At 40.1% G+C, this 27,970-nt stretch overlaps 4 protein-coding genes across 4 annotated transcripts; 2 read left to right on the plus strand and 2 right to left on the minus strand.

Annotated features, from left to right (window-relative positions):
- Window positions 1-210: 210 nt before the first annotated feature.
- LOC112278408 (pre-mRNA-processing factor 39-1) lies at window positions 211-6,238 on the plus strand. The gene is made up of 12 exons (XM_024511865.3): window positions 211-874; window positions 1,283-1,380; window positions 1,761-1,990; window positions 2,749-2,916; window positions 3,167-3,677; window positions 3,836-3,979; window positions 4,133-4,285; window positions 4,421-4,537; window positions 4,649-4,729; window positions 4,883-5,038; window positions 5,362-5,781; window positions 5,915-6,238. Exons 1-12 carry the CDS (start codon window positions 697-699, stop codon window positions 6,026-6,028), a joined length of 2,370 nt encoding a protein of 789 aa, XP_024367633.1. The 5' UTR covers window positions 211-696; the 3' UTR covers window positions 6,029-6,238.
- A 181-nt stretch (window positions 6,239-6,419) lies between these two features.
- On the plus strand, window positions 6,420-7,405 carry LOC112278409 (uncharacterized). The gene has a single exon (XM_024511867.3). The coding sequence runs from the start codon at window positions 6,798-6,800 to the stop codon at window positions 7,206-7,208; it is 411 nt and encodes a 136-aa protein (XP_024367635.1). The 5' UTR covers window positions 6,420-6,797; the 3' UTR covers window positions 7,209-7,405.
- An 8,219-nt stretch (window positions 7,406-15,624) lies between these two features.
- On the minus strand, window positions 15,625-18,297 carry LOC112278429 (uncharacterized). Its single transcript, XM_024511912.3, has 7 exons — window positions 17,934-18,297; window positions 17,702-17,837; window positions 17,345-17,542; window positions 17,090-17,236; window positions 16,694-16,900; window positions 16,251-16,364; window positions 15,625-16,079 (listed from the first exon to the last, which is right to left on the minus strand). The coding sequence occupies exons 1-7, from the start codon at window positions 18,098-18,100 to the stop codon at window positions 16,002-16,004; spliced, it is 1,047 nt and encodes a 348-aa protein (XP_024367680.1). The 5' UTR covers window positions 18,101-18,297; the 3' UTR covers window positions 15,625-16,001.
- An 887-nt stretch (window positions 18,298-19,184) lies between these two features.
- On the minus strand, window positions 19,185-27,230 carry LOC112278428 (alanine--tRNA ligase). The gene is made up of 23 exons (XM_024511911.3): window positions 27,060-27,230; window positions 26,120-26,497; window positions 25,824-25,964; window positions 25,547-25,693; window positions 25,116-25,268; window positions 24,784-24,913; window positions 24,403-24,499; window positions 24,182-24,302; window positions 23,952-24,011; window positions 23,683-23,733; window positions 23,290-23,385; window positions 23,065-23,166; window positions 22,818-22,937; window positions 22,512-22,652; window positions 22,238-22,309; window positions 21,896-21,971; window positions 21,582-21,724; window positions 21,275-21,383; window positions 20,850-21,037; window positions 20,576-20,665; window positions 20,095-20,280; window positions 19,728-19,904; window positions 19,185-19,564 (listed from the first exon to the last, which is right to left on the minus strand). Exons 1-23 carry the CDS (start codon window positions 27,129-27,131, stop codon window positions 19,490-19,492), a joined length of 2,925 nt encoding a protein of 974 aa, XP_024367679.1. The 5' UTR covers window positions 27,132-27,230; the 3' UTR covers window positions 19,185-19,489.
- Between the last annotated feature and the right edge of the window lie 740 nt (window positions 27,231-27,970).

The raw sequence follows: 27,970 nt of genomic DNA on the forward strand, positions 1-27,970 counted from the left end.
ATGAGGGATGATGGATGGGCCGGATGCAGACAAGAACGTATAACGACAAAGTGTTGGCGCCAAGACCCGCCCTGTCCCTCCCAGCCCAGCCCAGCCCAGCCCAGCCCGTTGCGCCTGGACCCGGCCCGGCGTCCGAATCGTCCCTTTCCCTTCTTCTCCATTATAATAAAAAGCCATTGCCATTACCATCGCCATTACCAACATCCCCTACGTCTCGTCGCAATGCCTCTGTCTTTCATTACCATCGCCACCTCTTGAAGCTCACCATCAATTCCTTGCAGTCCTTTCTCTCGCTCCCATCATCGCCTTTCCTCGTCTGCACTGCTTTCCTTTGCCGCGATGGTTTTTCTTAAAAACTGTTGTCTATGAGAGAATGTTGTTAGTCTCGCGGCGATGTGCGTGTAACTGGTCTCCTGGGCTGCTTTGATTCACTGGTGGATTTTTAGAAGTCTCGTGATTTTGGGAGCATTTCAATCCTTGGCGGTGTTTACTGAGATTCTCAATTTAATTTTGCAGTATAATTTACAAGAATTACGTGTGTTGGAAGTTTGAGGAGGAGTTGGTATTTAGTAATTTTTTCGTTTGTGGGGGTTGGAGGAAAGTGGACGGATAGTAGGAACGGATTGGTCTGGTTTTCGCCTAGGGCTGCAGCTTTGGCGGTCGGATTCTGTTGGATAGAGGCACGGTTGTGAGAACATGGGAGATCAAGGGGATATGGCAATTGTTGTGCCTGAAGCCGATGTGATTATGACGGAAGCTGCTCCCGTGTTGGAGGCTCTGAAGGACGTGGTTGCTGAGCCGGAGGAGCTTAGCAATGGCAATGGTGTATCTTCTTTCGATGATGAAGTGCAGCCAATTGTTGACGACGAGCTAGGTGCGTCTTATACGGCCTTGCTTGCGAATAATCAATTTTCTGCCAACTATTTGCGACTCTGTTGTACTCTGCAGAGTCGCGGAGATATCAATCTCGTTTTCAATATTGGAGTTGACGCGAAGCAGTCTTTCTGAAAGACGTGCATTCTTAGCAATCGTGTGGTCGGGTCTACTGCATTAATCGTAGGTTCGTATTTCAGCCCGCCCAGGAGGCAATTATATTCAGATGTATTTATTCGGGACCAAGAGCTCCCCATGAGATTATGAAGGCTACCAAATCTTCGGCAACCGTGGCATTCTTGACTTGTTATTTCTAAATTTAGACTTTTATGAGGTTAATGTGAACGAGGCTAAAAGAAAATTACACAAACTTGGCGTTTACTGCTGTTGTCCTGCCGAATCATTGCAGCTCTCACTACCGAAGAGGAGCGTCTCTGGGGTTTGGTGAGGGACAATGCAGCTGACTTTAATGCATGGACTGAGCTTATCCAAGAAACAGAGAAGTCGGTAAGTCTCCTCTCTATTGTCGCTGCCATTGGCATGATACGACATGAACCAAGCTTTGACGGGAAAACATGTTTCTACTTGAATGGTGCTCGTTGCACAGTATTGCGCGCGTCATTTACGCTTCCAGGGTGACTAAAATGTTAAAAAGAATCAATTAGTAACTTTCATGCGGAATGTGGGGTGGTTCTTGTCTTTGATTTGTTCTCATTTTATTTACAGCTGAGGATGGTGTAAAATTAATGGGAACAGATCTCCGCTGTTGGCTGATAGCGGATGGTCCTTTCACATGTTTGATCTTCGTTGTGAAGTCGGTTGGGTACTCTCTTTGTGATCACTATGGATGTTCTAATGTTCTGCATGCATCTTTCTGTTCCTCGCAGGGAAGCATCGTGAAAATCGAAAAAGCTTATGATGTGTTTCTTGGAGAGTTTCCGCTATGTTACGGTTACTGGAAGAAGTACGCTGATCATGAGACGAAGTTGGGATCTCCTGAGAAAACTGTGGACGTCTATGAACGTGCTGTGAAATCTGTGACGTACTCTGTGGACATCTGGATGCATTACTGCGCGTATGCGATGGAGAAGTTCGACTCCCCGGAGAATACAAGAAGGTGTGTTGCAGGTTCTTATTGTCACTCGCGTTCGGGTGTATTACTTTTTACCTGAAAAGAGGGATACAGGTCATCCTCGATTCGGATGTCTTGTCAATTCATCTATTAGTTCATGCGTAGTGGTCGCGGTGTGTCTTTCTGACCAGTGTCTGATCTTGCTGCAGCTGTTCATCATGCACTTAATTTGCTGTCTCTTCAAAGAGATGGTCTGATCTTGGCGGAGCCCTGAGTTTCCAATTCGTAGGATGACATCTCGTAACTGAATCACCGTACGCTTTTGTTATGAATCCAAATATCTAGGTTTTTAAGTAGCCGTGTGTTGTTTGGTTTACTGTCACTCCATTCTTCGTTCTTTTCGATGACATTAGATATAGACTCTATAAGCCTGGCAAGTGTTTGTGCTTTCATGGTATCTCATGTTGCCCTATCTCAACTTAACATTGGTTGAGGTACCGTGCCATGCGTGCGTGCACCACTGAATCTTACGTCCCATTGCTGCTGTGGAAGATTACGGGTCCAGTTTGAGGGCCAAGAGAGGCTCCCTGATCGCCGCTATATGTTCGGACGTAGTATGGTTTGACAGGAAGGTAAACGCAGAGCATTTGCGCTTCTATTTGGAAGTATGAAACAGCAATGAAAGTTCTTCCTTACAACGCTGCCCCTTTTCCGCTAAAGCAAAGTAAGTCATAGCTTGAAGTGGGGTTGGGGGTTTGCTCTCTTCAGGTCTTTTCATGTTTTCTTATCGTTATGTTTGGCAGGATATTTGAGCGCGGAGTGTCGTTTGTGGGGACTGACTACCTTTCGCACCTCTTGTGGGATAAATACATCGAATTTGAATATTCTCAGCAGGATTGGAGTCGAGTGGCCCGAATCTACACTCGTATCCTTCAGATTCCTCTTCAGCATCTTGACCGATATTACACCAGGTCTTACTATCATGCTAGCACCAAATAGTCTCACAATGGCAGTAGCCTCGCACTTTCCTGTTGTACGGTTACAAAATATAATGAAGCTGTATGGTGTCTTTCTACGTGTTAAAATTGCTCTAAAAATGGTTTTGCTAGCGTATCCCTCGATCTGGTGTCTTGTTCAGAGGGAAGGTGGGTTCATCTAGTTTTTGCCACAGTTCGTTATCTTAACTGATTTCTCGGTCTTTTAACCAAAATGTGGCAACAGTTTCAAGCAAATTGCACGTAGCCGACCTTTGGCGGAGCTGTTGACTACTGAGGAGATTGCTGCTGCGGCTGCGGCTGCGGCTGAGCTTGAGGCAAAAGCCGCAGCTGAGGCTAATGTACAGGTGAGAGAAGCAGCTCAGGCTGGTGATGTGACTCCTCTTTCTGATGGTGATGGTGATGCTTCTGCTGTAACGGAGGCGGTAATCGAAGCAGTGACTGAAGCAGTAACTGAAGTAGTAACTGAAGTAGTAAATGAAGCAAAAACTGAAGCTGCTGACGGGGCAGACAACCCCGAGAAAGAGGTGGAATGCGGAGATAGCAAGGCGCTAGAAGAGTACTTGGCAGTCAGGGAAATTTTTTACAAGGCTGCGAAGGAGTGGGACTCAAAAATTAGGGATTTTGAGATAGCTATACGCAGACCTTATTTTCACGTCAAACCATTGGATGAGGCGCAACTTGGGAACTGGCATCGGTACCTAGACTTCGTTGAGAAGGAAGGGGGCTTCGAGAAGGTGAGATGGTTTGGGTGCAGCAAGTCGCTTGATGATCTCATTCTGAGACCTCTTGGGTTCATGCTGTTGTTTTGCGTTTATTTGAGGCCTTTGAAAGATTTTTCAGTTTGTCTGTAGTATTAGTACTATTGCTGAAAAATTTTATCTGGGTTGTTCAGACTAAGAAGCTGTACGAACGGTGTCTAATCGCATGTGCTAACTATCCCGAGTACTGGATCCGCCTCGTCCAGCGCATGGACACAGAAGGGCAACTTGAGTTAGCATTGGATGGTCTGCGGGGCGCCACAAGTATTTTTGTGAAGGTCTTAGACTTACTATTTTGTTGCTTCTGTACTAGCAGTTGTTCCTTTTAAATTTGGGATGGACGGCTTCACGCTCCTGATGCTGTGGGTCATCTGCTCTTTGGTGTGTTTTTTGTCATATATTCTGCTCACTGTGCTTCTGTGGGTTTACAGCGACGCCCAGAGATTCATCTTTTCGCAGCAAGGTTCAAAGAGCAGCATGGTGACGTGGAAGGCGCTCGGGTTGCTTTCGAAACATTGAGAAATGAGTTGGTTCCAGGGCTCCTAGAAGTCTATGTGAAACAAGCCAACTTTGAGCATCGTCAGGTAGCAGACAATAGTCTACTCTGTTAGAATTATATGTTCAAAACTTCAATGTGCACTCGTTTGCCACGTTAAGTTTTCTGGACTGTCTCAATTTTGTATCATGCAGTGGTTGAATGTGCGTATGATTCTGAGCAGGGAAATGCAGAAGCTGCTTGTGCTGTCTTGGATGCGGCTCTTCAATCTGAGAAACTGAAGGAGGAGTCCCGAGCTCTAACAGTATTGTACATTCAGTATGCTCGTTTTCTTGATCAGGTCAGTAAGCTGCAAACTTGCCTAGACTGTCCATGTCACTTTCTCCATTATTGAATCCTTTTTAGTCCTGACTCTCGAATTCCTTTTTTTGTTTTTTGTTTTTTTCTGCAGGTGTTGAGGAGTGAGGATAAAGCACGGGAATTATTCACAACAGCTTTGGACCATCTGCCAACCTCAAAAGCTTTATGGGAGGTCTGAGTTGATTTTGAGATTGAATGTTTGTGGATCTTGAGTTTTGAACTGCTTTTTGATGTGATTTGTTGAGATAGTTGTTTCATCAGACGTAGGCGACTTGTCTTTCCATGGAAACGTCGGTTAACGGACTAATGTGAAATCAACTACCAGGCAGCTATATATTTTGAGGTGTCGCATACAACCGGAGAAGAGCAAGTGTATCGTGTGGATGCTTTAGTAGAACGAGCCTCTGCTCCTCTCAGGCCTGATGGTTCTCCTGGTTTGCTTCTTGTTGATCGGGAAGAAATTTCAAATGTTTATCTCGAGGTAGGATTGGCAAGCCACAATTAATTGCTCTATTGGAAATATTCATACGCCTTGTATCGAACATTTCTGTCAACTTCAGGACAGTAGTATAGATCCATTATTGTACTGCATGAACACAACTTTTTGAAAGAGATGTGTCAGAAATACCTATAGAAGTTCATGTTTGCAAAGAAGATTCATCTTGCAGTTCATGCACTGAACTGCATTTTGTTGGTAGATAACCAGCGCCATCTAATTGTTTCCATTATCTGCGAATATCGGGTTTTAGCCCTTGAGCAATGAAAATCGTGGCACTTATGAGTCGTTTCGATGTAAATATGCAGTATGTTGACCTTTTCGGAGATTTTGACGCAATCAAGAAAGCTGAAGCCCGGCATAGGCAGTTGTTCCCCTCGCGGAAGAGTCTGCTAGACTCTAAGAAGAGGACATCCGCGGAACTGGCTGGTCCTCAAGCTAAAATCCTCAAACCGTATGTGGTTGCTGCAGTTACACCGTCTCCAGTTGCTGCGCCTGTGGTTATCAACGGCCAGGCATGGACTACCACTTCGTTTACTCCTCAAACTGCCTATTCTCAACCTCAATCTCAAGCATGGCAGCAACCAGCTCCACAGTTGCAGACACAGCAATGGAACCACGGGTATGCCTCCTATGGAGCTTACGCTACGTATGCTCAACCACAACCGCAACCTTCTGTGCAACAGCAGTCCGTGTACACCACCTATGCTCAAGCATACCAACCTCAGGTGATCTGCGCCTTTCTCAAAGCCTGTAATCATCTCTACTGCTTAACATGGAGACGGCCCTGCAGCACCCTTTACTTTTGATAATATTGTCCTATGTTTACACATTTGTTGACACCAGTTCTGATTGTTGTAGGAGGTTATTCAAACCTATGCACAAGTCCAGCCAGCATCCAGTTATGTTCAACCTTCACCAACAGCTCAGGTCCAGCCATCTGGCACCACAGTCTACTACGGGAGCTATTGCTGATGCTCTGAATAGTGACGTTAGGATGGATTAGTGACACAAACGGAGACTGTACATGTGTGAATGCTAAACTTGCATACTTTTGAATGTCATACCTCAAAATGCAGCTACACAACACTTTCTTCCCGACTAGCTCCGTGAAGTGGCTGTCAGAAGACAATCTGTTGTCCATTAAATATCAATATCTTATAACATGGTATTATCTTGTCATAATATCTTGTTCTCAAGCGATAGCACAATTTGTGACTATATCAGGTCAATTTGTTTTCTCGAACTGGCGAATAGAAAAGTAGTCATCGCATTCCCAAATGTGTGGACATAACATTAAAATTCAATCGACGAAAGTGAATGCAGCTATAATTCATGCATGTGACGTGGGAACGGAGAAATTTATCAATTTGCATCTAAACTCAAATGACAAATGTGCAAATGTACATATAATATTATCCCTTTCGAACCCGAGCATCACCCCGCTGTCGCAGTCTCCAGCACCGACCAAGCTCGCAATCCTGCAGCTCTGTCACATTGATGAAATTTTCAAATCCATCCAGGTCAGCCTCTCCCGTCCTAACTTGAAACTTAGGGTAGTCCTGCCCACTGTTCCTTTGCCTCCCCTTCACTACAAATACTCACCTACCTTTACCACTCTTCAACACATCTGCTCGCAACGTTAGTGTTGATCTCTGCGGGCTCATGAGTTCACCGTCATTTTGGTTTCAGTTAAAGTTGTACTGTGTCGATGTTCTATCTTGACTTGAGGTGAGTCTTAGTGATGGCGCGCACTAAGCAAACGGCTCGCAAGTCCACTGGGGGTAAGGCGCCTCGGAAGCAGCTAGCAACTAAGGCTGCTCGCAAGTCTGCTCCTGCTACTGGCGGAGTGAAGAAGCCCCACCGATACAGGCCTGGCACTGTGGCTCTACGCGAGATCCGCAAGTACCAGAAATCGACTGAGCTTCTCATCCGGAAGCTGCCGTTCCAGCGGTTGGTGAGAGAGATTGCACAGGATTTCAAGACGGATCTACGCTTCCAGAGTTCCGCGGTACTGGCATTGCAGGAAGCCTCTGAAGCATACCTAGTGGGTTTGTTTGAGGATACGAACTTGTGTGCGATTCACGCGAAGCGGGTGACCATTATGCCGAAGGATATCCAGCTTGCCCGTCGCATTAGAGGAGAGCGAGCGTGAGGTTGGACTCTTGCAGTACACAAGCTAACGGTGTTTCATAACACCACCTTCACTGCAACTCATAATTCCAGTTGTATCCGGTGTGCTTGCAACAGGATGTCACTGGTTAGGTCTGTCCGGGCTGCAAGAGTCTGCTGCATTTGAACAAACTGCTCACTTTTCAATGCTATTAAACATGTCTCGCAAGCTTTTTTTCATACCTGCCAAAAAGCTATCAGGGAGTTCCTGCAGCTTGCGCGACATGGATGGAATGGCCTCTTGCACAATATCCTGCATTCCTATGCTGATATGCTCCCTGTCTATTGCTGCTGTTTCTTTCTCTCTCTGTCCTAAAGTGATCCTTTCCCCTTTTGAATGAGGTAGCGCCTCTCTAGAATCTCCGCTTCGTGATGGCGAGAACCACACTTCGTCGGCTTCTCCATACCGATTGTTGCGCTTGAGCTCCCTTTGCATTGCATGACTAGCATCGTGGGCCGTAGCGGCATGAATTTCGCGATCTGTCAAGGAAACTTGATGACTACCATGAGGGTTATGAAAACTCTCATACCCTCGCTCTCTACCCTGTCCCCTGACGCGCTCGCTGCCAAGAGCACCTTGCAAGATTTGAGGATTCTTAATCATGGTATGATACTATGGCTTTGACTTTCGCCTGTCATAACCTCCCGATGGAGCTTCATTTCCTAAACTGCTATAAGAATTCTTCCAGCTTCCATGTGATACTTGCTCCTTACCAACAGCAAAACTGCTGACTCCCGCTAGAAAACTCCGTCTTTTCCATGGAAGTTTGCGTGAGCGAACAGCTTGGATTAAGACGAAATGGTTTTGAATTCGAAAGAGAATGAGATTCGGTAAAACCTCTTGAATGCGTCTGGGTAGGTGCCTGTTGGGAAGGACGTAAAGGAGCTCCACGTTGCATATGGGGTCGGCAACACGGGTCTCCAGAAGACAGGGCAGGAGAGGTTTCAGGTAAAGCAAGCGAAAGGTTAGCACCATCTCCTACCCGCTGTCTCTTCTCAATCCGCCTCTCCTCTCCCTTAACTTCCTCTCTGTCCCGTCCACCACCACTTAATCTCATGAAAAATATTCCAGCGGAGTTAGCTGCTACTTGATCACTGTTTTCTTGCCGTGAAGGGTATTCTTCAATCGAAGATACCAATTCTAAGTTTCTGACTTGTACACTCACTCTCCTCGGCCTTTCCAGATTTCCTTCTTTGAGGAGCTGTTTAGGTTCTATTTCTATGTGTTCGTGTTCAACAGGGAACTTCGGATCCCATTGTGATTGCTCTATAACTTCCTGGCCATCCACCTCCTCAGTCGCGTGCTGCTCTGAGCTGCGTATGATCTGAACGCCAGTTTCAGTCTCCGAGAAATTCATATTTACCAAGGCTGGCGCGACTGCCTCAGCCGCTATCATCGGTTCATCTCTCAATCCTACTGCACGTTCGCACTCACTCTCCTTCGTCTTGTCTGCTTCAAGTTCGTGAGCTTCCTCGTGCTTATGGTCATTATCAGGCAGCACCTCAACTACGGGATTCAGCTCGCCCTCTTCCCTTTCACTGCCTACGTCCGATCCGGTTTTCATGTCCAGCACCACTGCCTCATCCTCTTCTCTACTCAAGCTGTCTTTCTTCTTTTCTACCAATGCCTTGCATCCCTCATTATCATTCTCGACTGAAGAGCTCTGTACGAAAGAGTCTCGTTCGCCTTCATTCTTCCAGTCTTCCTCTGAAGGGCCTGCACTCTGGGAGCTTCCTGACTCTGTTCCCAATCGTCCAATGCAATGCTGGGTCCCGTTCTCGACTGCCATACAACTCGTCGCTACCTCCTTGGATCCTCTCGCTTTTGAACTTTCGTCTTTTCCATCAAGTTCCCGTTCAATTGCAGTCCTCTGGACGGAAACAGCACTATCTCGCAGTCTTTCATCTTCACCGCCCTTTGCAAACTCCCGATCTATTGCAGACCTTCCATGTAAACCTGAACCTCCGTCTCTTCGCTTCATAAGAGGCGAGACGAGTCGTTTCTCTCTTCCCGAAGTTATTCCAACCTCCTGTACGCATCCCGGTCCACTTTCTTCCTTTACTACTGCATCGTCGTACAACCCCTGCTTCATTTTTTTCGGTAGAAGAACCACCTACCAGTTTGCAGTTTCTGTCTTTCTTCTCAAAAGCACATCAACCTTCTCAGATTACTACCTCCCACTCCAGACATGTCCCAATACATCAAACGCTTTTTTAGACAGTACCAAGAAAAATCGCAGTAATCCCCCTACAGTCTGCTTTACTTCACAAATACCTTCCTCCACGCTCCAAACCAGTGAACTTGTCCAAATAATCTTCCACCCTCGATTGTCGAATTTCTATCCCCGCTCTTGAGACTCGAAAATATCCACTCCCCAACCTGCCACATAAGGTACAATCACTCGCTCCGCACCACCACCAAACCAAATTCACACACCTTTTTCACATCCAATGACAACTACCCCCCCCCCCCCCCCCAGGAGGAAGTTCACTCCACCTAAACGGAACTATACACCTTCAGCGCAGCATCGAACCGCCCCTGCCCGCAACTTCCAAATACCACAACAGACCGCTTCCTGAAACCCCCGCACGCTCCAGGCTCACGCCTACCCGACCCCGTAGAACCTCCACAATGACACTACCCCACGAGGCTCCACCCTCAACGATGACCACGACTAGTCCACGCCTCATTCACCTTCCGACCTCTCTCTCTTCCTCCGCAACGAACTCAACGTCAACCAAAACAAAAAATTAATAAAAATATAAAAATAACTTAATAAATAAAAATTGAACACAAAAGCCCATGCAAACTACAGCATTGAATCCCTTATTCACCCGCCACGGTTCATTCGCGGAGAGGAGAGGCGACGGCATCGCAAGCACAGGAAAGGAAGTGGGCATGGGCTATGGACATGGCCAAACAGCACCAATCTTTGAAGCTCTCTCTCGTGTCTCGTCTCGTCAAGGCTGTTTGCGCGGGGGATAGGCGAGGGACTCCGACTTGAAAGAGAGACTCGGAACTACAGAGAACGCCGACTCTAGTTTCAACTTGAGAATCCATTCCATTTCTAGTGAGTGGGCCGACCTGAGTCAACCTGGCTTAAGAGCAAACCCATGCTTAGTCCTTTCCCCCTTCTTTGTTTCTCAGCCCCTTCTTAATCTCTATAACTAACACGAGTATAAGTTTAGTGCACTTATTCCCTCCATAAAATAGTCTTAATTCCATTGATAGCAACAACGTTGTGAGTTGTGCTATTATTAGCTAAAATTTGTGTCACTTGGCTCAAAAATAGTTCTTGTAACCTCTAATTTTGTTCTTGTTTTTTTTTTTTTTTTTTTTTTTTTCTTTGTGAATTTGAGTTATTCTCTAGTTGACAAAATAAAAACAAGAAGATAGAATCATAGTCAATAAGAAAAAGGCTTCTATCTATCTTTTCATACATTTTTATTTTTCAAGTAAAATATGTCTTTAATTATTATATAATTTTACTACCAAAATTAAATTTTATCTTCCAAAATTTTAGTTTTTAAAAAATTAAAAAATTAAAAAATTAAAATTAAAATTTACTTTTTGGCTTTAAGACATCATATTAAATTTTGAAGTAATTGTATTTACTATATATATATATATATATATATATATATATATTTGCAATGTCATCTTTTACAAGTTCATTTATTAAGATTAAAATTAATGATAGAAATATTTTAAAATACATATTATTTTGAATTGAAATTTTATCTATTTTATTATATAATATATAAAGTATAAATATATCATATAATAATATTGTAAAATTCAAGTAAATTTAAAAAATATATAATATCTCAAATAACAAACTCATGATGGATTTTAAGAGAGTTCAAACTATTATAAATCAGAAAACTTCTTACATTGTACAAAATATTTGATATTTTAAAGATTATTTAAATATTTCTAGATTATTATTACAGTTTTTTTAAAGTTGTTTGTCTATATATACAATTATGTTCTAATTTTACTATCAAATTTTATAAAAAGACAAACTTTAATACAAGTCAAAGTGTCAAGGAATCATATTTAAATTCTCTAAAGTAAATTGCAACTTAAAAGGTAGCTTTGTCAAGTACATCTACAAATATTTTTTGGAATATTATTTAATTATTATTTTAATTGATATTTATTTGTCCTGGATATCAGCTTAGTATTTATTATGTTGCACTAAAAGTTAACTTGATAATAAACCTTCAAATTATCAAATTATCAAATTACCAATCTTTAAGAATCATAAAGAAAATGGACTATCTATAAAGCAACTAGTTATGAAAGACCACCAGAAAATGACAATATTAAAGATAATATTGAACAAAGAAGTCAACAAAAAGTTATACAATAACATAACTAGCTAAGAAAATAAGGAGTTGAAAAAGTAAAGATAATATCTATTGAGGATTGGTATTGTTTACAAAATAGTGAGCATGAAGTAAGTACCACCAAAGGTTTGTCTTCTATCTAAATTTTTACTAGTTGTCTATTCTTTTTAATAAATTAGACAATAGTATAAGATAAATTTATTGCTCTATATTCCTTTCTAGATAATCCTCTATGACAAGATATCTATTCATATAACACCTTAAAAATAGAAATATAAAATTATCATGTCAAATAATTAGAAAGCTAATATGTATTATGCTAATAGTATGTATGTATATATATGTCTTAAACAACTCTTTGAGATAAATTAGTTAAACTTAATTGAATATGAAATAAAAAATTGATAATAATTTTAAAAATATGATCTTATTAATAATTGAAATAATTATTTTATTATTATATTTTTATTTTATTTTTATTACACATAAAATATATATATAATACTTAAATTATTTTTTATTATAATTTTTTTTTAGATTCTTAATAGTTTTTAAACAAGATAGGTAATATATATGTAATTAACCAAAATTAAATAATATTAGAGTAGCTCTTTTTAACTCTTCTATTTTATCACCAAATGAAGCACTTTATAGAACTGTACAATTTCAAGTACTTTTTGTGTCTTTTTAATTCTTATTTTTATAGAACAAGCTACAAGCACATTTTAAGTTGCTACATGCACATTCCAAATTACTATACACATACCCATAAAAAATAGAGGCCTCTCATTGGTTGGTTGTTGTTGTGTAGAGCCCACCTCCTAATCTCCCATACTATCTTTGTAAGTATCTAGCCCCTAATCCTCCTTGCTATCTTTTGCAAGTGTACAAAAAGAATTGCCCATTAAAGACCTCTATTTTTCTTAGTTGTATATACAATAGCATGGGATGTGCATATAGCAACTTGGAGTGTGAGTGTAGCAACTTGGCATATATTTGTAGCTTGAGCCTATTTTTATTTCAGTTATACATGATCTATTCTAACTACAAAGAATAGATTTATAATCTAAGTTTTGTGTTTCTATCTTGTATAAACTTTCACATCATCCAATTGTATTTAGTTTGTTTATATGAATCAAAATAAATATCTTGTCATAGAAGATTATCTAGAAACAATATGAATAGATATCTTGTCATAGAGGATTATCTGTGACAAGATATGAATAGATTCATGTAAAGTGGTTATCTATGACAAGATATCTATTCATATTGGTTCTAATGTATTTATCTATATAAATTTCTCCATTGATAGAATTTGATTTTTTTTTGTATTTGAACATGTATAAATAAGATGCAAAAAATAAAAATAATATCTTTATAAATCCTTTAAATTTAGATAAAATTATTTTTATTAATTTGATCTATTTCTAAAAATATTATTTTAAAAGTTTTTTTCTAATATTTTCTATTAATTTATGAAGAATTTATATAGTTTAATTTCATTTATATTTTTATATTAAATATTTATAAAATCTATGTAATATTATTTTTAGTTATTTTTTTCACAAAAAATATATTCAATTAAGATTTTACTTTTGGTTTGTGCTTTCCAAATATTGATTGGTATCTCTGTATGCCATATAAATCATTTAAGTATAGTTTTTTCTTTTTTTTCTCATTTTAAACCAATTATTTTTCTAATTGAAGGAGAACTTTTTGTAATTCATCTTTCATTTTGAATAAGCTTGAATTTAATAGTATATGTATTTTTTTTGTAAGACTTTTCAATCAGATTTAGCTATGTATGCTATAATATTTGGTCCTAAGACCTAGTAGTAAGCTTAAGAATTAAATTAAAGATTTGCAATCTCTAATCTTTAAATAATGACATACTATATTTTTTTTTATTTTTAGTTGTTAATTTCACTTATACAACTTTTCTAGCTTTTTTGGCAAAATTATCATGCTCTATTTTATTTGTTACCATTAGAGTTGTCTTATATGTTCATAAAGTCTTAAAAAAACTTTATGTCATTGTGCATAATTCTAAATTTATTATTTAATTTATAAATTTCAATCTTTTAAAAATATTGATAAGTGTAAATTTGAAATTTAACCATAAATTTAACCGTAACTTTAAATAAAAAAATATAAATACTTTTATGAATGTATGATCATCTTTAACCATACTTTTCTTAACTTGTACTAATCTTTTTATTATTTTATTTTTTATTTAAAAAAATAAAAATCACATAAAGTCAAGCTACTATTTGTTTGAGATTCTTGGTGATTCATGCATTAGTCTATGAATTAGAAAGTTTTGGAAGTTAGACTGACCATAATAAAGAGCTTGTATCACCTATTTTTCTATTAGATTTGTTAATGCTTTTTTATGGTCAATAATACCTAAGCCACATTTTCCTTGTACTTTACAAAAACTATAGTAATTTACTTTAATTTGGATTGACAATTAGATTTTTTTTTCTATGAAAAATTGCATACTTTAGTTAGTATCTTCTATTTTGTTTTTTGAAATTTTATCTTAATTTTTTAAAAAATAGATTAAAGAGAGTAATTTTTTTTATTATAATATCTTTTCTAGCAAGACTTATTTTATTAATCACTAGTAGTTTAATTTTTTTTTTTTTGGACCTATCTACCAAAAAAATGGTTGATATCTTGAGTTTTAAGAATCAGGTTAAAATTAATACTTAAACTTTTTAAAATTTTAATTATAATTATCCATGTTCATCTAAATTTGTTAGTCCAAATATTTTCAGTGAGTATTTTGTATTCCTAATCAGTTAAAAATATAAATAAGTTGATTTTAAGTTTTAGGGCTAATCTAAATTGTTTTAATATCTTTTATTCTCTTGGAGACTGAGGCTTCTTCTTTATAAGTAGATAAGATTGAATTTTTTACATATTGACATAGAATATATTCTTTATCTTTTTCTTAAAATAAAATAATTTTAATATTTTTATAATTTACTATTTCTTAATCAACTATACTAAGAGTTTCTTCTACTATTTAAAAAAGATATGAGACAAAAAGACATCTTTACATGACACCATTGTTTAGGAAAACTTATTAAAATTACTACCATTAATGCATATATAAGCTTTTTCGCCTTCAAACATCACTTGTATTATAATAATAAATTAATATATATAGAGAGAGTTGAATGTTAAATTGATCCAAGTTTTTATTAAATCGATCCATACATCCTAACCATTATAAAAAGAAATAATGATTTTTAGATTCATTTTCCCATTATTGGATTTGCAACTAATAAAAACCAACCACATTTATATTGATTATCATATTCTTCATCAAGGGTGGGTCTATTTAGTAAAAGAATGGGTCTACTTAATATTCAATTATAGTCCTAAAAAAAAATCATTTTTTTTTTTATATGCCTTAAAAATATAATTTCAATATTAACAACAAAGATTAGAAGATTTCGTCAGGTTTTTTCTAAGTTACTAATATAGAATCTAAAATATGTATTGTAGAGGAAGAAAGGCCATTTGATTTGGATGTATAATCTCCTCAATCTCCATAACAGTTTTTGTAAAAACTCTTAGTAGAAATATTAAGAGGTATAAACAATATACATATATATTATGTGTATTTTAATAAAAAAATATATTATGTGTATTTTAATAAACAAATAACAGTTTTTGTAAAAACTCTTTAGTAGTAGAAATATTAAGAATTACTTGGATCTTAAATAAACAAATAAGCATATATAGTACGATAAGTTCTTCTAGGCATGTGTGTTTCTAGTGTACAGCATGCGGTCACAAGTCCCACCTCCAGTTTTATCTTCTAGACGAGAGTGTAGTTCCAGAAAGCAGAGACTGTTCCGAAAGGTGAATGAAACCGTTTCTCATGAATGTTAGACTCGTGTATAATTGTGAGAGATCTGCTGCTGCTCGTCCTATGGTGATTTCATTACACCGTCAAAGTAGTCTTCGCCAAACTATAGCGTCCTAGGGGACTCCATACTTGGTAGGAGACCATCGGGCTTGTCGACTATGTCTTATTTCACAAGGAAAGTGCAGAAAGTTCTGAATGATGATTTTAGCAATTTGTTAATATACACTAGCCACCATTTCATTGAACGAGCGTCACACAGAATGTGTCATTTTAGATAAACAGTGGGGTCAGATTGGACCAACAACATGCTGTTGTGATAATATCACCTCTTAATGACACGGAAACCAGGTGATCTGCCTTGCAATTCTGGATCTGTCCCAGCATTAGGTTCATTGTTTGTGATTTTATGAAACCAAAGTTTCTTAGAGACGACTTGGCAACAGCAACAAGATGTTGCAACTTTGAGAGCCCGGTTGGTCTGGAGCGGAGCGTACGTCATGCCTGGCTTTCCTGTAACAGTGGCTGCTGAATGATTGCCTTCTAGTCAACTTTGTTAGGCCTTGATCGGACAGGGCTTCTTAAGGCTGACGAAATTAACTCAGCGTTCTCAGTTTCCAGCTTCACAATGCAGATTCCAGAATCGATTTTAATGTCAGCAAAATGTAAGTTTAAATTATATATATATATATATATATATATATATATTGGTTGTATAACTTCAAGTTCAACTTTGACGACAGTCGCACTGTGTTTCACGATCAATTTTGAGAAATTGACAGCGATTCGTACCTGGAGATTCTGCTGGCGTGCCTGTTGCAGGAGGATTTCCGTTTGCTTGGCAATATCCACTTCCTGCGACAGATTCTTCACAGAAATCTCCAAGCGCATGGACTTCTTTCGTTCCTGCCACCATAGCACAGCATATGTGATTCTTGATGCTTGCATTAAATTATCGTGTTGAGTTCTTGTAAAATAAGCTAGACATGCAAAGTCAAATACATAAAATAAGTTCTGAACTCTAAATTTGCAGCAGCACACATATGTAGTGTGCAACGTATCCTAGTATGCTAGTATGCTAGTAAAATACTGATAAGAGATAATTTGTTTCTACTTCTCTTTCCATCATCTTTATTTCAAAAGAGCTAACATTTATTAAGTAAAGATTATTTATGGTAACATACTAGGTCTACTATCCATTGCCCAACATTAGTGCGAGAATTTTGTTAACAAACCTCATTTAGCTCAAGACGAGCGTCGCGCAATTTGCCTAACAGTTTCTCGTCATTCGCTGTCAGTGATTGCAATTCTGCCATGGAATTATCGTAAAGATTCTGCAGATTCTCTAGCTGTTGCCACGTCTCAATCATTTGAACAGAGGCTTCTTGCGCGGACTGCATATTCTGCTTCAACACATATTCCTCCAAGTCACCGTTTTCTGCCTGTGCACAGAGCATCCCGGCGAAGGACCCTCCACCAATGAGGAGGAGGTTCAATGCGTTGAATTGTGATAAAAAACTGAATCAAATCACGGACATACCATGTTGGCGATCTCACGAATAGTATGAGATACACTTGCGGAGATTATTCTCACAAAAAAATTTAGCCACACGGAAGAGTACATGAATTACCTGGCAAGAAACATCTTGCATACTCTGCGAAGATCTAGACTCTGCTTTTCTGGACAGTGGTCGTTGAGATAGGTTTGATAATTGAAACTGCAGATTGAGGTTCTCCGTCTGCAGGTTCTGAAGCTCCTTGCGCAGTTCCTTTGCCCCCTAATGACAACAATAGGATTCGAATGGATTCAGTACGAAATGCAGTCTACATTCGAATGATACTGAATCTAAAATTGCGTGGACAGACTTTTGTGGTGGAATCTGAACCTTCTCGTAATAGCCGGAGCTCGCAGAGCTTAAATCACGAGGAGTGACGACATGTGTGGTCCGTCGCGCATGCCTCGACATAATGTCCAGTCTTGTTTTCAAGCTGGTGATGTCAGCCTTGCACTGCTTGTTATACTCATTTACCTTGTCAAATTCCCTTTGTTTATCTCGTAGCTTATCGTCCAACTCTCTCACTCTCTGCAATCCCCTCATTCGAGTCATGAAAAAATTCAATCCCTAACTCACCATTATCAACGCCAACGCTGAAAAATGGACATTAGAAGACAATTCTCATTCAAGACATTTTAGGACATTATGATTTGATGAAATTGGAGCAGCTTGATTCTAGAGACTCACTTGATCGGTGTAAAACGTGTGATTGACGGCCGCAATTATATTAGTTTTCATTTTACTAGGCTCCAAAGACCGTTGGAAGCAATCCCTTATGTTTCGTTTTGCTGCATCTTCGGCCCTAGATAGCTTGGCAAGCAATCTGATGCAAACCACAGCAGTATTTAATAATCTTGGAATTTAAATGCTATTTCACCGACATTACAATCAGCTGTAAATTGGACGCGAGGAGCCTCACAGTTTGTGTTCCTCGTCCCTTGCATTTGCTTCTTTCCGCAGACGATACACCTCACTTTGCAGTTGCAGAAACCGTTCCTCAGATATCGGACCTCCTTCGAGCACACGCCGCTCTCGTCTCGACACACTCAAGGGTCCGAAACTTTCAAACTGGCTTGAGTGAGCCATAGCTCCGTGTGCACAATCACATGTTTTACGGGCTCATTCTACCCCTTCGCAATCTTCAGAGATCGTGGCTTCCGGGTGGACGATTTCCACTAAAGTTGACGCTATTGTCGTGTCGGAATGCTTAGTTACGACAGAATAGGTCTCCCAATGGCTCTCCCTTCTCGACACGGATCTAGAGCGGTTTTACTCTAACATTCTCCGTCGCTGATGATCGCAAACAGGTTATGGGCTGATGGCCAAGAAGACAAACCCTCTCTCACGCACTGAATATTCTAAGTGCACGGAGAGATAAGATGCTCACCATCACTTTGGACGTTGAATTTCAATAATCTTAGCTGTTGGCAACGGCAAGCTCATTGCTATGGTGGTTGTTCAGGCGATCAGTTGTTCACAGATTGAATGAATATTGTTCAAAAGAAATGGTTGCGCCAACTGAATTGCTTGTTCCAATTAACTGCTTCATGTGCAATGTGAATACAAGACATTTGTTCACGGGAAACGTCCATAGACAAACATGCCTTTCCAATCCAAAGAAATGTGAGACAAGACATGACTTCTCAATTTCAAAAAGCACTTACTTTTTGAAAAGCCACCAACAGAATCAATGCACAAGCTAAACAAAGCAGCTTCTGGCAGATTTCTCGCCATACAGGCCTGTGACAACTGCTCTTCAACTGAATCAGGGTTGTTTCGCATCTGGAACAAGGCCTACACATCGTGTTTTGAACAAGCCACTCGCGCTTGTACCTTATCAAAGAAGTACCAGCAGTCGTTCGTGTCGAACCGCTGCAAATCTATGCAGCTTGAACTGACCGCAGTGAATGCTACACGATGATACATCCTTTCTCAGCAGTAGAAAATCTACTGAAATCTTGCTCATCCTACATGACTACACTAGCAAAAACCAAGCTCAAACATGTGTAGATACACATTAAGTCCCTTTTCAAACTCCAACACATAGAAGGAGCTGAACTTCTGTTTACCCTAATCAGTTAGTAGGCTCATTGAGTTTCTTCTGCACTGGTTTGATTTCACTGGAGGTTCATACGATTCATGAGTCACCAATTGTTTAGATCACAAGACATTACAACTGTAAAGCATAGTCCTTTTAACCACGATAATGTTGTGCTGGACAACTTCCAAGGTGTACAATGCCATGCCTTTCACAGTGAAACGATAAGATACGACACCACTACATAAAGATTCACCCCAAATGATAGGGGAGCTGAAAGGAGCATAAATTGTAGATACGAGGCTAACTGCCCGCAGCAACTCCACAATTCCTTCAAGAGACCAAGGGTCCAAATTCTAGCTTAAATCTAGACTGAACAACAACACAATGCAATATTTCATGGATTTTTGAAGGTGCGATGAAGAAATATCAATTCATTAAGCCCCGAAAACTTTGGTAGCAAAGTCCTTAGCCACTGTCAAGGCCTCGTCAATGCCAGCAGCATTTCCACCCTACAGTACAAAATCCGTGGTAAACCGTCAGGTTTGTGTCCGTAGATATGATCATCAATGTTATCCAGTGTGACTTAATTTCGACTGCATCGGTCACCAACGTTAAGTACAACTCTATTTTTTGGCTTCAACTCAAAATCCAAAGAGGCCGAAAAGACGTTACCTGTCCCTGTGCAAGTCCGTTTTTGCCACCACCACCTTTGCCGTTGACGGGGGCCAAGCTTCCCCGTAGCCAATCCAGTACTTTTAAACCCTGTTTGGCAGCAGAATCAGGCACACCTGCGTACACAAGCACCTTGTTCTTCTGCTCATCAACACTAAATATCATCACTGCCAGGTCCTGCAACAATCCAGAAAACCCAAATGTCATTTACCATCCGCAAGTCAAAAGCTAATTCTCAAAGCAATGAGACAGCTAGTTGGTTTACTTGATGAATATGCAAATAAGAAAATTGCAAGGACCGAAGACACGCAAGTTGCGCAGTAAATCACAAAAATTAAAATATTTGATGACAACACCCCTAACAGACCTTGTGCTTTTCCATTACGAGGGTGACGGCCTCCCTGACAGCATTGGTATCCAAACCAACATCAATTCTAAGCACACAGAATGGTTGATTTTGAGCAACTGCAGTATCAGCAGAAGACACAGCTCCATTAAGTGCCGTTTGCAAATTCGACCCTGCAGCAGCCTTCTGAGCCTTCCTAATCCGTTCCTGGAGCCAGTAATGGTTTTCATCAGAAAGAAAGCTTCAAGTTAATTGACCACTTTTGAATACATCAATTGTATACAAACCAGCAGTGATCGTGCTTGAAAAATCACCTCAGAGACAACAATCATACATTCTTGAACGTTGAAATTCTCACATCTCACAGACAAAGCAACAACAAAGTGCACTTAAAATTTTCCATTGCTGAAAACAATCCAAAAAATAGCTCAATTCCGGCAAAGTTAAGGAAACATGTACAGACATGGAAAATACTTAGCAACTGGTTTCTGTTAAAATGTACCTGAAGTTCGCCCAATCGAGTACGAAATTCAGCCTTCTTGGCGGCTGGGATAACAACGTTTTCTAACGAATTTTTTAGGGATGCAACTTCCTGCATTCACGATGAAGCTAGTCTGTAAGGGACTATGTAGACAATAAGATGTCTCGGTGTATTAAAAACGACCTTTACGATAGCAAACTGAAATCAAGCCCATCCTATGATACTGTTCAGTGTAATCAGGACATGGTAAAGAAACACAGAAATAGTGATCATAAACAGAAGGGCAACAACCTACCTTTTCAAGAGCTGGACCTTCCAACTTGCTAGCCTTATCAATTTGACTACTGAACACTTCACTTTGATGAATGGCTTCCTTTGCGGCACCCATCGTAAGTGCAGTTACTCGTCTTACGCCCTTTGCAATACCCTCTTCTGAAACCAATGCAAAGGCTTCGGCTTCCTTCGTGTTGCTCAAGTGGGTGCCTGATTCCGTGCACACCTCAAATGTAAGAAAATAATGTATCCGAATTTTTGTCGGAAGACTGAAGAAGAAATAGACAACAGGGGCAACAAAGCATATGCTGCAAAAGCCAAAGAACTTTTAAGGAACGAAAGAGACGAACTAATAGACAATCTGAAACTATACGCTAATAGCACGTTATTAAGCTATTCTACAGTCTAATCATGTGACTTCGCAGGATAGCTTGACAAGAGCTGTACCTCCACAGAACTCGGTGGACAGTTTGGCCCAGTTTGGATTTTCAGGATCAGCAAGAAGATCCTCAACGGGCCTTCCAATCGCAACAACTCGTACAGGGTCGGGATAAACCTACAGAAATAAGGACAGAATGATACTAACCTAAATCTTCCTAAGCTATTCATCAATTCTGATGCTCAAGCACATCTAAGATTTTGAAAAACATCTTAAAAGATCTAAAAAATTTGACAATCTCACAAACCACATCATACATGAAGTTAAAAAGAGTAACTTTGACGAACATTATAGAACAGCAAGGTTGACAAATACCTCGCCAAAAACAGCACGAAGACCCATGATCCGCTTGGCCTCAGCCAGGCTAGCTTCCTTCGCATATACCGTCATTCCATCACGAATCTGCTGTGCTACTATGGCCTCAATTTCCCCTAAATCCTTAGAGTCGATTGGTTTGCCTGCGCATAAACCAGGACCAAAAAAGATTCAGATAAATTTGAGAGTTTCCCTTATGTTTGTGGATAATGTCAGAAGCGACAAAACAATCAAATAGCATGCTACTTTTTCATTTCCATTTTCTTTCAACGAAGTACGGATCATTTGTAGGAATGAAGGTTGATGAATCATACCATGAGAAAAATCGAAACGCAGCTTATCAGGGGCAACCAAAGAACCCTTCTGATCAATATGGTCTCCCAACACTTCCTGTAAGTTCGTCATGTCAAAAGCCAGTACATGAATAACGGTTCTCATGGCTAGATAAGTAGTAAATCAAGGAAGTAGTCCACCAATGACTAACTTGACCAACCAGACAGCAAGCGCACGACAAACGTCGAGTATGGTGCTGATCACATACTAAAATTGGACGAACAATTGCAGAACAAGAATAAATGTCATAACTGGAAGACAGCGATTAAAAGAACCTAAAGAGCAACTATTTTATTGCATGTGGGTGCTAACTGTGGCAGAACCTTAAGGGCATAATTCAGAAGATGTGTGCACGTATGGTTGGGAGCGACGACTGCACGTCTTGCATAATCCACCTATTGCATTCACCCATAATCACGTCTCATTCAAATGCCATCAATCGACAAAAACAATCTTTCTTGACATTTCAAAATTACAAAGATATGACGTGAACATAAAAACCATGGCAAACTATCGCAATAAAGGTGGATGCACTTGATATCCTAATAATAAGTCAGACAGGTACAATCTGCTTCAATGATACACTTTCATAAATACCTGAGATGTGACTTTGTCTCCAACAGAAATTTTACCACCATTGTTTATTGAGCCAATGTGAAGAACATAGCCACCATAAATCTGGACCTCCCTCACTGTAAAAGCACCATTTGGACCTTCCAAAACTCCCGTATCATAAATCTGAGAAAGATAATCGATTCATGAATATTGTGTCTCATCACGAAGAAAAATGTCTTTAGGGATTTTCGCATCGGTAACTTGGCATTTGATGTTCGTGGAATAGTTGCTTCACACGACTAAAAACACAACATGTATGAATAAAAATCTCAGGGAACATGTATTAACCTGCCCTCCTTGTTCGGCGTAGTAGCTTGTAGTATCCAGAACAATACCCACATCTTCATCAGATGTGGATTCCTCAAACCCTGATGAGGTGAAGATGGCCTTGACAGTTACGGTGGGATTCTGTATCAGCACAGAGGTAGCACCAAAAGCCATAATAGTTAGTAGCATACAATCAGAATCCATCGATAGAAAAGAAGCCTGGAAGGAATTACGAGACACGAACTATCATATAACATGGAGCTATTACCTTGTGCCATATATATTTAGGCTTATCATCCGTTGGCAAAATTCCAAGCTTTTGCAACTGAGATGTCGCCTCTGCCTCCATTACTAAAGCCTTGCCTCCGGCCTGATCCATGAAGCACATGACCAAAATTTCACGCGTTTGACAAAAGAAAACTTGAACTGGGGAAGGCAAACACAATGAAATGTTCACCTTGATGTACAAAATAAGATGTGATCACTGGCATACCTTCCCACGAGCACCTCGAGCCTTCTCTCGGGCCTCTTCCATGGTCCTATTAAACCCTTCCTTGTCGACCTTGAGTCCCATCTCCTCTGCCATAAGCTGCCAGTGAAATAACTCATTGTCAGAGATGCTGGATGCCTTCCATAAGAACAATTTGCTGATTCCATCACCATTCTAAACCACAGTTCGGTCGTTTATTCAGTTCTTAAAATTATAAGCGAACATGTAAATTACAGTTTATAAATTCAATGATTCCAGTATCTACCTGTATATGTATATAAAGTTAGTAATATACTGAAATATGCTCAACACCAAACCGTTCCAAGCGCACTAATGCACGAGAAGAGACACATTACATGCAGACCCAAACCGTCAGATTAGAGTGGAAGGACAAACCTCTGTAAGATCAATAGGAAACCCAAACGTGTCCCACAGAATGAACGCATCCTGCGGAAGGAACGAAGTCAAACAAAAGCGTTATGCTAACATGAGATGATATCATCACTAAACCGAGATTACAGGGGGAAATCAATTCTTGCTACAGTTCTTGTAACAATTTCAAAAGGCTGCGAATTTCCACATGGCATCATGCCGTGGTAACTCAGTCTAAGTTTGTGAATACCAAGACAAAATTTAGCTTCTAATGAAATCACTGCAATGAATACCTGCGCACCAAGAACACCGTCCTTTACTTCTGCGGCTGCCTTCTTGAATTTTTCGATACCCTAACCAGGATTCCAATATGATAAGCCGAGAATTAGCCTAGAAATGGATGGATCAAGTAGGCCGTAAATGCTTCAAAAGGTTCCCACTACCAAATCTCACAAGTTCAAGGAATGCACCGTCAAAGATTTTCTTGCTCTTTAAAATAATTCAATGTGGAAGATCCAATCACCTTCACCAGGGTGCGACTAAAACTGCTCTCTTCCTCTGAAATGATTTCCTTAATCTTTGCCTGATTCTTCTTAAGCTCAGGGAATGCTTCGCCCATAACTTCTACAACAATATCTACCAATCTGCAGGCAGGTACCAGGTTATTCTAAAGCAGTCCCTTGATAATAACGCTCGATTATACCTTTTCTTCGTCAAAAAGTGCGAAAAACAAGAAAAACTTACCCACTGAAAAAACCTTCCTGAGCTTTCAACACTTCTCGCCCATAACGAACAGCTCTTCTTAACATTCTACGCAAAACATATTCTCGCCCTTCATTACCTGCACAGCAAGAGCAAATCCTTAAAAAGAGTGTAAATAACAATTGGAAGTATCATGCAGAGACCCACAAAATTCGTAACGAGATTAGTTACATTCCCAATCTTCCTCTATGCAAACTCTAAGAACGCGAAAATAAAGAAGAAAGTAAAAGCAAAATCTTGAAAAATGTCAAGAATCTATATTTATGCTCCATACTGCAACTGCGTATTTTAGCTGCTTAATGAACTTCGGTGGACACCGATGCAGCACATTCAAAGAAAAACAAAGTTTGAAGTTATAAATACCGGGGCGTGAACCATCGGCAATCGCAAATGAAAGTGTTCGAATATGGTCAGCCACAACTCTGTAAGCCATGTCGACGTTGTCGGTATCATCTTTTCCAACTTTGCCTGAATACTCTCGAGCACCTGTAGCCTGTAAATGATATCCACGACGAAAATCTTTAAGTCCTACAGCTGTACAATTTGAATTTAATAGTAAAAAAAAAATAAAAAATAAAAATAAAAAACTTCTGGTAAATTTATCGACTACTTTAGTGAGGCCACAAATCTAGCCTGTCCAACTGCACAAACACGGAGTAGCAGAAAGATCAAGCATGTCAACTTCAATGGCCAACCTTCTGAATTGCTCCAAAAATTGGTGTAAAGAGGTCAGTGTCATAATTGCTCATCTTCTCTTGCAAAACTGATGTCACCCTTTCAAATCCCAGTCCCGTATCAACATGTTGGGCCGGCAATACCTTCAGAGACCCGTCCTGTTCTCTGTTGAACTGCAAGGCGAAAACTCCAAGTTTGCTCAGGCTCGCTCAACATAACTTGAATGCAAAACTAAAAGAGACCGACTCAGTAAACAAATTTACTAAAAAGATGCTGATTTACCAGAAATAGTTGCAACTAGAATGATTTCACGCTCTAAAGCTGTAAACTGATAATCTAATTTCAACTGGTGTTACAGAAAATTAAGATGCAGAATCTGGGGATCAACCTCTCATTACAAGTCAGCTGCACGTGCTTCCGTTGTTTGGAAACGAGGAGTAATTGTACGAACCTGTATAAACACCAAGTTCCAAATTTCTAAGCAATTCGGATCATCCATGTTCACCAACGAACTAGCATCCCGACCTCCTATTCTGTCGAAGTGAATTTCTGAGCAAGGTCCGCAGGGGCCAGAGTCACCCATCTCCCAAAAGTTATCCTGCAACGTAAATATCATCCGTTCACAGCTTTGTCAATTTCCCACAGGAAAAAACATTGCATAAAACTTCGACATAATCAAAACGAAAGACAAATAAATAGCAAGGAGCACAATAAAGGCGTTAGCATACCTTGCACCCAAAAGGCAAAACATGAGACTCTGGCAATAGGCCTCTCCAAATGTCTCTTGCTTCATCGTCCGCTGCTAATCCCAAATTTTCATCTCCTCCAAAATATGTGGCATACAAGCGGTCCTTGGGCAACTTGTACACCTGCAGACAAAGAGCTCCGGAAATCAAGATGAGTACACATAGAGAATGAAATAAAATAGAAGCAATTTGACAGAAAGAAAAACCCTAAACCCTAAAACTCCCAACAATAGAGGAAAAGAAATAAAAATAAATAAATAAAGTAGTAGGAGCCTAACCGATGTGAGCAACTCCCAGGCCCATGCAATAGCTTCCTTCTTGAAATAGTCACCAAACGACCAATTTCCAAGCATCTCAAAGAAAGTGTGATGATAAGTGTCCTTCCCAACATCGTCGAGATCGTTGTGCTTGCCGCCAGCGCGGATACATTTTTGTGTGTTACAAGCGCGTTTAAGGTTGCCCCTGGCGGAGCGGGGATCCACAGTGCCAAGGAAGATAGGTTTGAACTGGTTCATGCCGGCATTGGCAAAGAGCAGAGTGGGGTCATCGACGGGAACAACAGGGGAGGAGGGGACAAACGTGTGGTTCTTCGATTCAAAGAACGAGTTGAAAGTTTCGCGAACTCGATTCGCGGGCCAAGCGAAAGAGGAGTCCATCTGCATAAATTATCCATAAAATAACTAAGGACTTGACAACCAAGTTAACTCTGAACCCAACGTCACTCACGATCTAACGTAAAGTTAAAAAACAAAAATTAAAAACACTACTCCAACTCTCATAAACTCGAACGGACACATAGTTGCAATTCAGCAATTCGGTAACAAAATCTCTTGTAAACACTACTGACTTATTCGACGCAGCTTGTTTGTTAACACCTTGTCTAATTAACTACGAGAGCACTAAAGCCACTCCGCAAAAACACGGAAACAAAAAGGTGTAGCAAGATCTATGCTGCTGGAACCAGAAAGTAACTGAAAACAGGCAGATGAGAATGCGGCAAAGGAAAAAGAATAACAAAATCTCGCTAACCTACTACTTCACAAACACTCACATTAACACCTCCCAACCGAAATCGACGAGCTCACAGCATCCCATCAGACCCGTGACCATTAAAACCCCAAACCTCGATAATTGGGAAACCCTTTTTCTCAAATCCCCCTTAAGACAGCACTCCAGACAGACGCTTCCATGACAATCCTATACAATTCCATATCTCACCTTATCCGAGCCGCCCGTGAGATAAACGGACTGCGCCGCCTCAACGAGATCATCAACCACAGTCGGCGCCATGTTGCCTGCCGCCCAAAGCTAACTAACAGTAAGTATGCCGCCGGTATCTCAGAGATCAGACCTTCTGAAACCCAGCTTTCCCGACTTGGGAGAACTACAACGGCAATGCATAGAGGATCATCTCGGCTTCTCCCTAAATCTTCAGAACCGATCCTCACGTTGAAAGAAACCAAGAGGAGCTCTCGAGAGTCTCACGCTCGAGAGATCCCTTAGCCGCGGGAAAGATGGCCCTATCAACGCGTCGTCTCTTTCCCCCTCACATGCCGTTTCTCATTGTCATGATTCATATCATCGCATCCAAATCTTTTTCTGTTTTCGTGCTTTCGAGCTCCTTGTCGTAGTTTCGGCTTTCAGCATTCGAGCTTTTGATTCCAGGACTTGCTTCGACAGCGCAGCTTATACTCATACACTCTCCCCCTGTGACTCAATTTATTGGATGATCGCTGGCTCTCGTTGCGTCGCGGAGGTTATTGTAGGCATGTTACTTGGAGAGTCGGTTGTCATGGCTGATTGTGTTTTACGATTACATGGAAAATCTGGGTAGATTGCGGTACACTTGGTTCTGAGTCCGATTTCACGTGAGGCTCCTGATCTGCTGATCAAATTTGCGAGGTAAAGAAAAATAAATGAGAAAGAAGAAGAGGAAGAAGACAGGCTTAGGGTATCTAGTGAGGGATGCATCAAGAGCTTCAGCCTCAGCTGTTTCTGAAGCAGTTTGATTTGATCAGTAATTTGGGAATGATTGTAAAAGTGAATACTGTGTTGCGTGAAAATCGGCGTCGGAAGATGTTGCTCTACGTATGAAGAATAACCAGAGGATCTCGACCAAGTATTGGCAG

This window comes from Physcomitrium patens, chromosome 25, assembly GCF_059467195.1.
Source record: "Physcomitrium patens ecotype Gransden chromosome 25, ASM5946719v1, whole genome shotgun sequence".
NCBI classification, from domain to species: Eukaryota; Viridiplantae; Streptophyta; class Bryopsida; order Funariales; family Funariaceae; genus Physcomitrium; species Physcomitrium patens.

What these genes read in the sequence shown, in the direction of transcription:
- LOC112278408 (XM_024511865.3), top strand. Translation starts at nt 697, where the DNA reads ATGGGAGATCAAGGGGATATGGCAATTGTTGTGCCTGAAGCCGATGTG. An exon ending in AATTGTTGACGACGAGCTAG is followed by an intron (nt 875 to 1,282) that starts GTGCGTCTTATA and finishes GAATCATTGCAG; the next exon opens with CTCTCACTACCGAAGAGGAG. An exon ending in TTTCAAATGTTTATCTCGAG is followed by an intron (nt 5,039 to 5,361) that starts GTAGGATTGGCA and finishes GTAAATATGCAG; the next exon opens with TATGTTGACCTTTTCGGAGA.
- LOC112278409 (XM_024511867.3), top strand. Translation starts at nt 6,798, where the DNA reads ATGGCGCGCACTAAGCAAACGGCTCGCAAGTCCACTGGGGGTAAGGCG.
- LOC112278429 (XM_024511912.3), bottom strand. Translation starts at nt 18,100, where the DNA reads ATGGCTCACTCAAGCCAGTTTGAAAGTTTCGGACCCTTGAGTGTGTCG. An exon ending in ACACGTTTTACACCGATCAA is followed by an intron (nt 17,543 to 17,701) that starts GTGAGTCTCTAG and finishes AGGGGATTGCAG; the next exon opens with AGAGTGAGAGAGTTGGACGA. An exon ending in TGCAAGATGTTTCTTGCCAG is followed by an intron (nt 16,901 to 17,089) that starts GTAATTCATGTA and finishes CTCTGTGCACAG; the next exon opens with GCAGAAAACGGTGACTTGGA.
- LOC112278428 (XM_024511911.3), bottom strand. Translation starts at nt 27,131, where the DNA reads ATGGCGCCGACTGTGGTTGATGATCTCGTTGAGGCGGCGCAGTCCGTT. An exon ending in TTTTGCCTTTTGGGTGCAAG is followed by an intron (nt 25,694 to 25,823) that starts GTATGCTAACGC and finishes TTTACGTTGCAG; the next exon opens with GATAACTTTTGGGAGATGGG. An exon ending in CTAAATATATATGGCACAAG is followed by an intron (nt 22,938 to 23,064) that starts GTAATAGCTCCA and finishes GTGCTGATACAG; the next exon opens with AATCCCACCGTAACTGTCAA.